Source organism: Topomyia yanbarensis, chromosome 3, assembly GCF_030247195.1.
Source record: "Topomyia yanbarensis strain Yona2022 chromosome 3, ASM3024719v1, whole genome shotgun sequence".
Classification (NCBI taxonomy): domain Eukaryota; kingdom Metazoa; phylum Arthropoda; class Insecta; order Diptera; family Culicidae; genus Topomyia; species Topomyia yanbarensis.
Window position 1 is genome coordinate 150,310,709 of NC_080672.1, and position 13,603 is coordinate 150,324,311.

Consider the following 13,603-nt stretch of genomic DNA (forward strand, 5'->3'; position numbering starts at 1 on the left):
TTGTTGATATAGTAAGGGGCATGAGGAGAGGCTCCTATTTTTTTTACTACGTAACAGGCCGACGAGGGTACCCACAAAACCGAAATGCCAATAATTAAGGCAATTTCCAACTGATTTTAATATTTTTGAGTGTTTTGGGTTTAGAAACTCACTTTTAGGCTTTGTAAAATTGATTCAGGTTAATTCATTCGATTCCAGAGATTCCGGATTTCCGGAAGCATGTTCCAGTGCTTCAATACCATTTGTGAATTGGAATGGAATACTGGCAACTCTATTTTATATTCTTCTTAATGAAAATTAACGATGACACGTCTACTTTTTCAATAATGAAAAATTATTAGAATCGGTCAACAAACCATTGAAATGTGGCCTTTTGAAATAAACATTCCTACTTTTATCCATTTTTTTTAATTTACACATTATATTTAACGTTTGGTGGACAACCCTATTTTCATATTTTTTTCAGTGTACCTTATAAATAGCACCTTTTGTACATTATATTTATGTAATTAAATGGTAAGGTTTTCCTTTAAAAACCGCGACACGTATAAACGATCTAAATAGTCAATGGACAAACATGGATTCACGCTTGAAGTCTGGTAGAAAACCCATCTATGACCGCATACCACATCCAAACCTTTATAAATTTTGATTCCGTCAATGAAATATTTTCAAACTTACAGGAGATATACTTGATTACTATATCTTTCGAATGCCATGTACTAAATAAGTAGGCAAAAAAAATTTGTTTGTAGAGATAGGACCAAACCCGTGGGTGTTTGCTGGTAGCCTTATGAAACGTGTCATAAAATTTCAAATTGCAATTTCTCTCGAATCCCTCGATGGATCATTTTGAAAGTCACTGAGAAGATGCTTGGATACTGTATCTTTCGAATGCCGTATGACAAATTTATGGTAATTTTTTGTTAATAACGGTTTTAGGAACACCGTGACTGGTTATATCAACCATTTTGATGAATGCAAAATGTTCTAGAGGAAGTGGTTGGAAAATAATACATAATTAAATATATGAAAAATGGGTATCAAATTTCTCGATTTTACAGTTATAGTAGGTTGGGTTAGGTAAAGTAGGTTAGGTAAAATATCTTACTGTTATTACTGCTGAGATTAGTGCAGAAATTCCTGTATTTGTATCCAAAATGCAACATAAATTTTCAGAACAAGTGTCAGTTTATACGTAGATATACACTGTGAAAAATAATGATAAGAATGCATGTCATTTTAAGGAATTATCTTAGTGTGAACGAATGAAAATGGTACAATTATAACATTTGATGCTTTAGAAAACGTTTTAATAGTATTTAAAATAATTGGTTACTTGTTTCAACTCACACTGATTGCTGTGTTACTTTACCTCGGTATGAAGAGAGTTGAAGCAAAAATAACACTGTGGCAAAAATCAATATATTGATATATTGATACTTTGTTATTGATTTGTACCAGTTATTCTGACGTAATTTGATAAAGCATAAACAGGAGAAGGAAATTTAAAAATAAGCAATCATCGAATGACAGTTTTTGTCCATTAATCTAATAAAAACGAACAATTGTTTCAACCCTCCCCTACTGCTTTTCAATTCACAAGCATTTTCGTGTTTCGGGGGGCTATCCCCGGGGGCACCTAGAGTCGAAAAGGGGCAACCCACAATTCACACATCCTTTCCTTATCTTTCGTTTTAGAGTTATGGTGTCTTTGGCAAAGTTGTTGTGTGACATCTAGCGCTTCATTTGATCATTTCATATTATTGCGGAATTTAGTCGCTAGGGCGATGCTGTTATCAACTTTTTAATGGAACGAGATAGAAAGATGGTGTCTACAGCAAAGTTGTATATCAGGTAATTGTAAGTATATCTTCTGAATATACCAACTTTGTAGGTCCTACAGGTTTTGAAATATCGCGCATTTTTGAAAACATAATCTGTAAATAAATGTTTTAACTAAAACCTTCTCTATCTCAAAACGTACAGGGCCTACAAAGTTTGCATCTTCACAAGATATGACGGAGCCGGTGGTTGAGTGGTAAACATGACCGCCACTCACCCCAATTAGTCTGGGCTCAATCACAGTCGAGGCCGTTGAGATTTATCTGAGGTGCAAAAAATATGTGGCCACGGCTTCCTTTGGAAGGGAAGTAAAGCCGTTGGTCCCTGGTCCATGAACTGATGGGTCGATATGTAGTCCAGATAGTGGTAGTAAAGTGACCTCTCTGGCGTCGGAGTTTAGTCTCGTAGCGTAAATAGGCCGACGGAAAATAACTAGAGCTAGAAGCAGAATCAACAGCTTCACATGGGTGGGTAGGGTGATAATAGCAACAGGTCGAAAGTAGGCTCATAACCCTACTTAGTATTGCGCAATGACATCTACTGAACACTATAGACTCTACACACAGACTAGCGAAGTGTCAAAAGTTGCAGGTAAACGGATTGTCAAAAAGTGTAGCCAGAAGAACATGCAGATTTTTTGTGGGGTAATACTTTACGGTTACGTGACAAATGAACTAAAGTATTTTTGATAAATCGCTGTTTACATGGATTCTTTGCGATTTGCTTCGAACAAATCCAGTTGTCCACAAAATTGTCGATATAAACAGTACTAGTGACCTGTCAAGAAAAGTGAGGTTAATTGTGGTAGTAAAGAACTCAATTTAAGGGAATGCAAAGTTTATGGGTTTTCTATGATGCCATAGTTAATAATAAACACTGAAAAAGAGTATATGCCGTAGTCGAAATACTAGTATAGGTTTTGTTAGTGAAATTTAAACCATAATATCGCAATAACGAAGCTAGAGAAACTCGGCATTCATGGACAACTTCTGCGCTGGTTTCGTTCCGACCTCAATGGAAGGCAACTTCAAATCAGCATAAGACTGTCTTTCTGCACCATTCTTCGCTACATCCGGCATCCCATAAGGAAGCCATCTCGGCCCAGTAATATACCTCCTCTACTTTAATGACGTCAATATCAAATTACATGGATCTCGCCTTTCTTTCGCCGACGACATGAATTTATTTTGAAAAATGTGAGGTAAAACCAATGTCGACTTTCTTCGGAGAGAACTGAGCTTTGGTACGTGGTTTTATCTAAACAGAATTGTTTTCAACCCGAGTAAATACTCAATCGTTACGTTCACGCGGAAATGCAATCCGATTCAGTTCAACTACCATTCCCATACCCTTTTTTGGTCGAAAAAACCACATTAACTTTTATTATCGTTTGACAATGCGACAAAATCTGAAACAAACATGTTGGTCCAGTGGTGTCACGGGAATGCAAGTTGTTTACGCATTCAATCCGTTGTTAGAAATCCGTGCGCGACGTCGTTCGACGTAGAATAACGTAGTTACAAATGATAAGACATTTTTTCTCGGCGGCATGTTGTTAGAAATTAAAAGTAGTTTATGTGCTTCTTATCAACCAAAAAAGAGGTCCAGATCACCTTATTATTTCATTTTGTTATAAACAATTGTTAAAAAATACACCAAAAAGTAACTTTTCGGATCGGGAAAGTCATAAACAATCCGTAAATTACGACAATTTTATTGATGGTAAGTTCGTTAAGTCGCCAGCATTATTTTTTTTTTAAACAAACAGGCTAAAAACTTTGATTTTGCAATGCCGAATATTACAGAAAAAATTATCGTCAGAGATCGGCAGTCTCTCTAATAGGTCTTTACCCTACTTTTAGTCCTCTGGAAAATGAGCTCTAAAATTTTTTTGCCGTGTTTCTTGTGATATCGGTTAAATCTTTTTCAGGGGACATCAATGTGGTGGCAGCATTTGGAGATTCAGTCATCACAGCCAGTGGTGCTTCTGCGACTAGTTTCTTAGAGCTATATACAGAGAACCGGGGATTATCGTGGTGCATCGGTGGCCAGTGGAATTGGCGAAACGCTACCACACTTCCTAATATTTTAAAAGTCTTTAATCCTAAGGTACAGTAGAAATTTCTGCTAGGTTCAATCCAAAGGTAATTCAATATAATTTTCAGTTGGTAGGTTACTCCTACAGCGATTCGTATAGTTTTCACTGGGACTCGCAGTTCAACAATGCAGAAATTGGTGCCATCTCGAAAGAACTTCCGCACATGGCTCGTCTGATGGTAACGCGGATCAAATCAGACCGACGAGTGAACTTAAAGAAGGACTGGAAGGTTCTTACTATCACCATCGGCGGGAACGATATTTGTGCATACGTATGCACTATGAAAAATCCAGAATCACTTCCATTAAAACATCGCAGAAATCTATTAACTACGCTGAGGTATCTGCGTGAAAATCTGCCACGAACCTTCGTCAATCTTGTTTCGATGCCAGACGTAGAAACCGTTGTGTCACTTCCAGGGAAACCCACCATCTGCTGGATATTGCACCACGCCGAGTGCCCCTGTTGGGTCGGTCCGATTCACAATTCGACGGACACCTCTCGAGCAAGGTGAGTAGTATGGACTTGAAATGATTTGCGACAAGTCATACGCGCGCTCCTTGTTTTAGCAGTTTCCAAATCTGATCAATTCAATTTTATCTTTTATTTTAATTATAATAGATGGGCTCGCATACAAAGACAGTACAAAAAGGTAGAGGAAGAAGTGCCCCTGATGGACGAATTCCGGGGACTCGATGAATTTGCTGTCGTCCATCAGCCATGGACGAAACAACTTTCGGTAAGAAAAATAAGAACGCGAAGTTGGTTCTCTCAGCTGACCAACAAATGGCACAAGCTAATTTACAGTCTGTTATATTTTAATTCGTTATTCCAGCTGAGAAACGATAAAGTGGTGGATTTTACGCTGCTCTCCTACGATTGCTTCCATATGAGTCAGAAAGGACACGCGTAAGTATTCATATCGTTCAACAGCATGTACCAGCATTCAAATTTACAATAATTTAACGTTCTATTCAAATCTCTGAATTTTAATGTGCTTAGATTAACGATGTTACAGCATTGTACTAATGTTAATACAAAGGTTCTTTATGAAAAAGTCGGTAAAAAGAACATTTTGCGTATACATATATAGGGGAATCCTGGGCTATTCCGACCTACTTAAGCAAATCGCCCGTTTGGGTGGATAGATCTGAGAAAATTTACCAGCTTCAATTTAATGCCATTAAAGGTTCATTTTCACCACTCAATGGCGACGATTTGCAAACCTCTACGTTTTTTCATCCTTTTTACAATGTAGGGGTGATTCGGACCTCCCTACGGGGCAATTCAGACCGTGATTTTTCTTTATTTTTTTTGCAATGGAATTATGTTTACCTATAAAATATTTAAAAGAGAGACTCCTTAAGAAGCAAAAATAAATTCCTTTACAAAAACTTAATCTGGTATGTCACAGCTATCGATTGGCGACCCATGTATTTTCTTTGCTGTAGTGTGTGCAATGGTGTGCGCAGCCGCAAGCCGCTGAACGGTGGTTGACGAATAGCCCCGTTCGCTTATTTCGCACAAATGTGGTGAGCGTCTCGAACATATTTGTGTTTTCACCCAAACAAAAATCATTCCATAAAATAGGATCCTCAAGCTTTCCAAAACAGTTACCTTACATTTTTTCACTTTTATTTGTTGCATTAATCACGGTTTTTCCATTATAATGATTGTTGTTTTAAAAATGCCAAAAAAACGAAACACGTTGAATCTCCTTTCTACAAAGAACAAAGAATCAAATTCAGCTCTCAAAATTAATGTTTGAGAAGAGCGGTTCCATGAATATGTACGATAGTCAGAAAGTCTTGCTATTTTCTGAGAAAGTAAGGGGGTTCGAATTTCCCCCACTGTCTTAATAGCCCCGGGCTCCCCTATATATGACCGATTGAGGTATCATATTTTTTCACAAGTCAGTCTAGATGTTAAGGTCCGATGGCGTAGCTATCTTTAGCATTTCTGCAAAAGATCGCTTGAAGCGTCCCTGAAGGGAACGCTTAAGATCCTCCTCGCGCTGTTTGTACGCGGGACAAGTCGGGAGATCATGCGGGTTTCCCACACAGTAGAGACACTTTTCGATATCCCTTCCACAGGCATCATCCGCATGATTCCCACTGTATTTTCTACAACGGGCCTTATTGCTACAATGGGAGGTTGAGTGTCCCAATTGTTTTCAATTAGTACAGTTCATGACCCGCGGCATAAAGAGGCGAACATGTAGATAAACCTTGTCAAAGAGGAGGTAGTTAGGTAGAGCAGAGCCGGCGAAGGCCACCCAATAAGAGTCTGAGTTGACGTATCCTTTCGTCCCGCTAGCTGCGACTGATGCTGAATGCAAGCGTTTGCACTCCAGTATCTGCACTGGCTTAAGCATGGGGTGTTTGAAACCGCCAGTCCCATGTTTCAGCAGGTTCTCGCAACTCAGACTCGAATCGGAGACTAGCCCGCAGACTTCAACCCTGTTAGCAGGAATATACACTCTGTACTCCTTCGTAAAGGGTCCGTAGCCAGCAATATCGTTTGCCTGATTCAAACTATTTATTTAGTTTTTTAGTTCATCAATCAATTTTCGATATTTTCGTCACGGCCGAATACCGATCCATCAGAACTCGAGAAATCTGCAATAGATTCAAACACAAAGCCATTTTTGCACGGGCCTATGCCAAGATCACGTTAGTATGCGAACCAAGATGGGGAAACGTAAATAAAAACGGTATTCAACTTGCGTATATAACGGTATCCAAACGGCTTACTACAAAAACTCAGCTTCGCTGGTCACTGGCCGGATGGCGGTGCTCAGAAACAGAAACACAAAATAGTCGCGCAAATGGCCCACTGAACGAGCAGCCGCTGGTGCGATAAGACGAATTCGCTAGATTTTCAGAGCAATGTGCAACTGTGCACTCAGTGCACTAATGCGACTTCCGGAAGGTTAATCTAATTTTGATGTGCTAGGTTCATTCTTGAAGCCAAAAGTCATAAAAAAATTAAATTACTTCTCCAGATTGAGTTATCGGACCTTGTTTGTTGAAGTTAAAAATTTACTTACTGTACTTATTATATGAAATGTTTAAACAAACATTTCTGAAAAAATATTGAGGCTCATTTTTCTTAACTTATGATATAGGTATTGCATAGTAGAAATTTAAAAGGTTTCAAGCAGGAAACGAACGCGTGCTCTGAAGATTCTGAAGAATGTTATAATTATAGAATACCTGATTTTTTATTTCTCAACAGTTTTTTTATGATTATAGAGATTTTAACCTTAGGGCTATTCGCCTCTTTTCGGGTTAGAGAAAACTCTTTGGAAAAATCTTTAACTCTACATTCGGGGTTGGGAATCGAATCCAGGTGAGCTGCATAAAACGTAATCGATTTACCAACTACGCTATGCCCGTCCCCTCTTCAACAAAGTTTATAAACATATGCAGATAACAAAACAAATGTATTGAAAATCTCCTCCGACAATATCGGTTTGTTTTTATGCATTTAAATGTAGTTAAATATGAAGAACTTGCTTTTATTTAGAAATTAAAAGTCCTCGGTAATATTTCTTTCCGGAAGAGATATCCCAAAATATTTTTTTCGGTAGGCATTAGTGGATGTAGCTTTCGAACAATTGTTTCTTTCCGATCCTTATCAATTCCTCTTTTTTATATTCGAAACTGCATACACGTACTATGCTATATTTCACCCTAAGGAGAAAAATTGAGTAAACACCAAAATTTCTCACTAGGGCGAAATTTTTTTGGTAAAACCAGTCTTTGCACTTGAAGGGCACAAATCCTTACTTAGGGACCATTCATTAATTACGTGACGCAAAAATTGCCCGAAATTGACTCCCCCCTCCCCCCATGTAACAAATTGTCACAAATTTCTTTATCCCCTCCTCCCCTATTACGTAACAAATTCCGTGAAAAAATTTTTTTTTCTTCGGTGAAAACATGTTACGTAACGATCTAGCTTACTCCCCCTCCCCCCTATGTCACAATAGGTAACAACTTGTCAAACCCCCTCCCCCCTAAAAGCGTTACGTAATTTATGAATGTTCCCTTATTACGTGGGTGCGTTTCGACTTCGTCTCATCAGAAACCGACACTAACGGGACATCACGTTTGATCGGTCGTTCGATTGAAACACAAAGTGTGTTTTAGTTTTAGGGATTTGTGTCAAGCCGGCGCTAATCTATACCGACAAAAAGTTAATGTCGGTTTCTGATGAGACGAAGTCGAAACGCACCCATGTAATACACGTAGTAAGATCAAATGTAGGAGTAAGAACTTGTTTGAGCTACTGTTTGCTGAATATGGCACAATGCTGCCATTCGCTTGCAGAATCCAGTTTGTAATAGAAATCCAAAAACTTCCTCTAAAATTTCACTGTGTTTATCTCAGAAAACTTTGATCGTGGTTTTAGTTTATTGAAAACTGAAGTTTTGAGCATCATAGAATTAAGAAATAAATCATCTAGCCGTTCGGCACTTTAACAACCTGAATGGCAACTGTTTTGTAGAAAATTTAACGACAATTATCATTATTTTTATTTAATAATCCTTTTTGTAAATCAACAGATACTACAAGTCCATCTTGTGGCAGTTTGTCCTTTCCATATTCTTGTATTGAAGCAATCGCACGGTTTTTGTATTCATGCCAAGAAATGCAGTTGAGACAATTTTTCTCTGGTTCTGTAATACTCGTTTCAGAGTTATAGGATACATTAAAGAATTCAACATCGTTTGGTTCTTCGGCAGTATCTGGAAAGCAAAATTTAATGAGTTTATCCTGCTCCTCGCTATTAATAAAATGCCCTGATTTCTAGTAATGCTGATCAGTCTCTCGACAACTTTTACACTGCTCGTGTCTTGGCTTCGTAAAACGAATATTCATTCTCGAAATAACTTTATAATAGTAAGAGTAACTACATGTTTTAAGGACAATGCTCTCTTTGATGGAAATTGTAACGTTCATTATACATCTTTTCACAACATAAATCGGATGGCAAGTATGTAGCATTTGGGGTGTGTCCCGTCTGTAATGTGAGATATTTGGTGAATATGGCAAAACATTATTTTCAACTTCTTCCATGATTGGATTGTATTGAATTTATCGGGCATTTTTTCCTTCCGATTGCTCCCTCTGAAAGCGATTTTATGGGTTCGGTAGCTATAAAAATATGAGTTCGTAAAAATGCAAAAATATACTTACTCGGACAAATTGATTTTTTTGTAAATCTTTTCAAAATCAAAGAAAAGAATATCCCCTTACTTACTATTACTTGACTATCCTGAGGTATTCATTAAAAAAGTTGCATAAACTGTTTGGCTTACATTCTGTTCATCATCCAATGTGTACTCGTAAATTCATGCCTTTTGGCGCTTAATGTTTTACAATGCCAACGCAACGCGTCGCCTTTTTACCATTTGACGTTTGCTGTTTTGGAGAAGAAAAGATTGCCTCTCTTTTAGAGATAGCAAATTTACGAGGATTTTTTGTCAAAAATAAGTTATCTGTTGGATTGTATTCTGTATCACCACATAATCACAATGCACAAATAAGACAGCCAGGTTTGTTAAGAAAATATCGGAAAAATACCAAAACATGGTTGTCCCATCCATAAGGCTCAATGAAAATGTAAATCTTGAACAGCGTTTTTCTCGGCCTGCTGTTTTTTCCATATGGGACTCTTACGCTTTTATTGGCAGAGCACTAAATCTTCAATATGACGCAGTGCCAAAAGTCTTACGTATATAGTTACTTTAAGGACCATTAAGTACCATAAAATACATTAAGTACCGCAAAAGTTTCCAAAAAGTACGTATCAAATTTATTGTACTTGAATTACTGAAACGATTTTAAGTACAGCACCTTCGTACTTTAAATACGCAAGATATTTTAATTACCATCAACATGTACTTTAAATACTTTAAGTACGTACACATCGATATTAATTACATTAAGTACCTTATTAAGTACAACAGCAGAAATTTTAAATACTTTTATTATTAATTTTAATTAAATTTTAAATACGCTGGTATTTTCAATGCGACGCACTCAAACCAGCTAGTGCTTGCCCCTCGCAAATTTATTTCGCGTCTTCTGTTCGAACTTATTTTAGAGAAATGTTCAGACATATATTACAACTTACTTTTCGTGAACACAAGGTTTGTTTTGTATTTTTTGTTTATTCGGGAAATAGACACAAAAAATTTCAAGTTTTCTAATTCTGTGTTCACACTTTTTCAACCACAAAACATGTATTTTCTGAGCATGACAGCTACAACCAGAATATAGCAGCACTTACTAATTTAACTACAAGAAGGGTAGGTAAATTACACGCATACAAGGTGTTTGAAACTTGAAGTAGCTATAACACAGGTACTGACTTGGAACTATATGTTTCTCTGTCCATCACTGTATTTCTTTGCTGTATTTATTTATTCTGTAATAAAATTACAGTTTTGTATGTCAATTAGTATGAAATTTAGAAACCGGTATAAAGTTATTGTTAGAAAAAAAATTTCAACCGATAAGTTCTCTATCATGCAATCACATTCACATTCACATTCACATTCCTATTCTCTTTAGACTTTTGTTCACAAAATATAAAAAAAATAAAAAAGTGGTTTTTTTTTGCAATTAAAATTTTTAACATATATTTTTTGTTAAAAATTTAATTTGTGATAAATGACACATTTTTTCAGTGGATATTTTTTCGTACAGAAGTATTCATTCCCTGTAACTCGTTCTCAGATAATTTTGCTGTTTAAAATACAGTAATCGAACCGATATATTTTGAAATTGCGTAGAAATGTCTAATGCTCTCGAGTCAAAATAATCCTATTTACTGTGGAAGGTGTTTAGTCTTCCTTGCAGGTGAAACCTGTAAAGCTTCATCGGAATCAAAGATTTAAAGATTTTCGGGCGGATCTACGTGTAATTCCTCATATTGAGCAATAAATAGGCGACAATCATGCTAAAACTTTTACTGTATTCAAGATAGATATTTAGTGCCTTCAGTAAAGTTGTTCGTCAAAATAAGAGCTACAAATTTGATGAAACTATCATATTAAAACAATCACTTAAAAGAAAATTGATGAAAATATCTCACTTATACCAGGATTAGTCTGCGAATACAAATTATCAAAGATAAGGGAATATGACATCCATTAAATTCTCCGAAGATGCTATTGGCCTTATTTCTAGTTTTGCAAAATTATAAAAAATCTTTCGTCCGGATTCAACGTTAAATATCTCCTTTGGGAATAGTCCGATTATAATAATTTATAGCTCGTTGTAAAGGTCTTTGTATACCGTAAACGGAAGTACTTGCAACACTTTTCAACTTCAAAGCGGTATAACTAGAAATGCTGAAACTTTAGAATAATATTCAACATGTATAAGTGGTAATGGGAGATTGAACAATACTAGATGGTTGTTATCAAATCAAAGTACCATTCCTTGCTTTCAGGATGGCCAAAAATTATGCCTGCTGCAAGTAACCCTGCATACCCTGCACTATAAAACGGATCAATAAGTTAAGCGGTTCGAAATACGGACATTTACATTGCATGGGAATTGAAAAGTACAGTTGCGGTTATACCGCACGGTAAATACCTATTTCTTAACTTATCGCTAAATTTGCGGTACTATGCGGAAAATTCGAGGTGGTCTCTGAAACAATCACAACCAGGCATTGTAATTCTCTCTCACTCACGCGAGAAGAAGCTTATCCGAGGTCCAACTTTTCCGAGATAAGATGAGTCGCAAAATTCTCCGTCTCCACAAATAGCGTGAGAATGATTTTCCGGATAAAATTTATTTGACTTTTTCCTTCTCACCGGAGAAGATGATAAAATTTTAATTTTGTGGAAATCAATTAAAACTTCAAAAAAATACACTTAATTACAAAGAAAAGCGGCGAAGAAATATGATAGACTTGTTTTTTCGTGTTTTGGAATAACGACAGGAAAGCAGCGAGCGAATAAAGAATACCGTGACAAACTCATTCTCTCATTCTCCGGCTGTTTTATTTATCCGGAGAAATAACACGTTGTATTTATCCGGAGAAGTTGTGTGAGTGCCAATAACTTTTCGTGTGAAAATGTGAGTTTTTATTGTCGCAGTAGCAAGCTATCCGGGCGCATTTACTCATATGAGCGATAAATGCAATGCCTGATCACAACCATGACGAATCCTGATCAACATGCAATCGACAATGGACAATCGATTGATTCATAATTTTGAAAGTAGCTAAGAATTTATTGAAACATTTTCCTTTTATTATATTTCCAGACGCGCAGCCGCCGCTCTTTGGAACAACATGCTGGAACCTCCCGGTAAAAAGAGAAAGACCTGGAATTCACCATATGAGGACTTTCGCTGTCCAACGCGGGCTAATCCCTACATTTACACATATGATAACAGCTGATGGTGATTGCTTTGAAAACAAATTGATCACACACTTCAGTGACAATATGCTAGTATTATACAACGGCAGAGGTTACAAAACACTTAAATGAAATAATAACAATATCAAATCAACACATTGAGACAGTTAATTTGAGCTGGACAGTCCTCAACCGAAGTAGATGAAATGGGGCTCCTATTTGACATTCGTGGCGCATGCCTGCGTAAAAATTCGCTTTCTTTACGTAATGCAAATTTATATTTTCATTGAATACGTCGCCTGAACCATCCACAGTGATCCACTGCAATTATGTTCCTGCCTTACAGGCAACTGTTGTCAACTTAATGTGAAAATAACAGCAATAACCTCTCCCTCATCTATGACGCTATGGAAAGGTGCGTTGTGGCCGTAAGAAATAGGATTCACACGATACGTCGGGTGAGCGACGTTAGGCATAAATATGCTAGGAATGAATACGTGTTTTTCGGGTTAGGATAATCTATGCAATGCCAAACCATCCTCTTGTATAGAATTAACGAGAGGCTGCAAAATGACCAATACAAAGTAATTTAAGGGGTTACATACCTTTTTGTGAGAAAAATGTGAAGAAAGTTTGAATTTACATAAAAGCATGAAGCAAGGATTTCATTACATCAAACTTATAGTATTTTGATAAAACGTTTTTCAGTGAAATAAGTAAGCATGAGTTTATCAAAATGTATTGAGAATTGGCGGAGTTATGACATTTTCCTCGAAACCCTTTTGTATTTGAGCGGTTTACGGTGATCACGATTGAAGACCAATAGATCAGTTCCCAAAACTCAACAAAATCGATTAGTATACCTCGTACCTTAACGATTAGTTGAATAAATAATAATTTTTTCCTGCTCTAAAAATTGAATTTAAAAAATCATTATTCGCAAAATAAAAATTTATGCATAAAAAAGGAATAATTAAAGTACAAGCAAAATTAACTACGATCAATTGAAAAAAGTTGTAGACAATCGGTGGTGGTTTTTCAGCAATCATAATCACGGAAAAAACATTCTTGGAAAAACGACATTTCGAAATAATTGACTTTAAAATTTGAAGTTACCACTGCTTTTGGAATACGAAGCGCTATAACTTTCGATCTATTTCGCGGATATCTATAAAAATTTTGGGAAAATATTCTTTAGGAGTTGTACTTTCAGATAAAATAATAAAACTTTTTTTGCTTTTTAGAAAAATAAAAAGATATGTAACCCCTTAATC

General features: G+C 36.5%; 1 protein-coding gene across 9 annotated transcripts in view; it reads left to right on the forward strand.

Moving 5' to 3' along the window:
- The window catches only part of LOC131692893 (phospholipase B1, membrane-associated-like), a 30,742-nt gene extending 18,259 nt beyond the window's left edge, over positions 1-12,483 (forward strand). For all 9 annotated transcript variants that reach the window (XM_058980264.1, XM_058980260.1, XM_058980263.1 and 6 more), the window contains exons 3-7: positions 3,776-3,954; positions 4,011-4,453; positions 4,565-4,682; positions 4,779-4,852; positions 12,235-12,483. In XM_058980264.1, the coding sequence (XP_058836247.1) occupies positions 3,776-3,954; positions 4,011-4,453; positions 4,565-4,682; positions 4,779-4,852; positions 12,235-12,370 (950 nt within the window). In that variant the 3' untranslated portion in view covers positions 12,371-12,483. The remainder of the gene's footprint in view (positions 1-3,775; positions 3,955-4,010; positions 4,454-4,564; positions 4,683-4,778; positions 4,853-12,234) is intronic.
- The last annotated feature ends 1,120 nt before the right edge of the window (positions 12,484-13,603 follow it).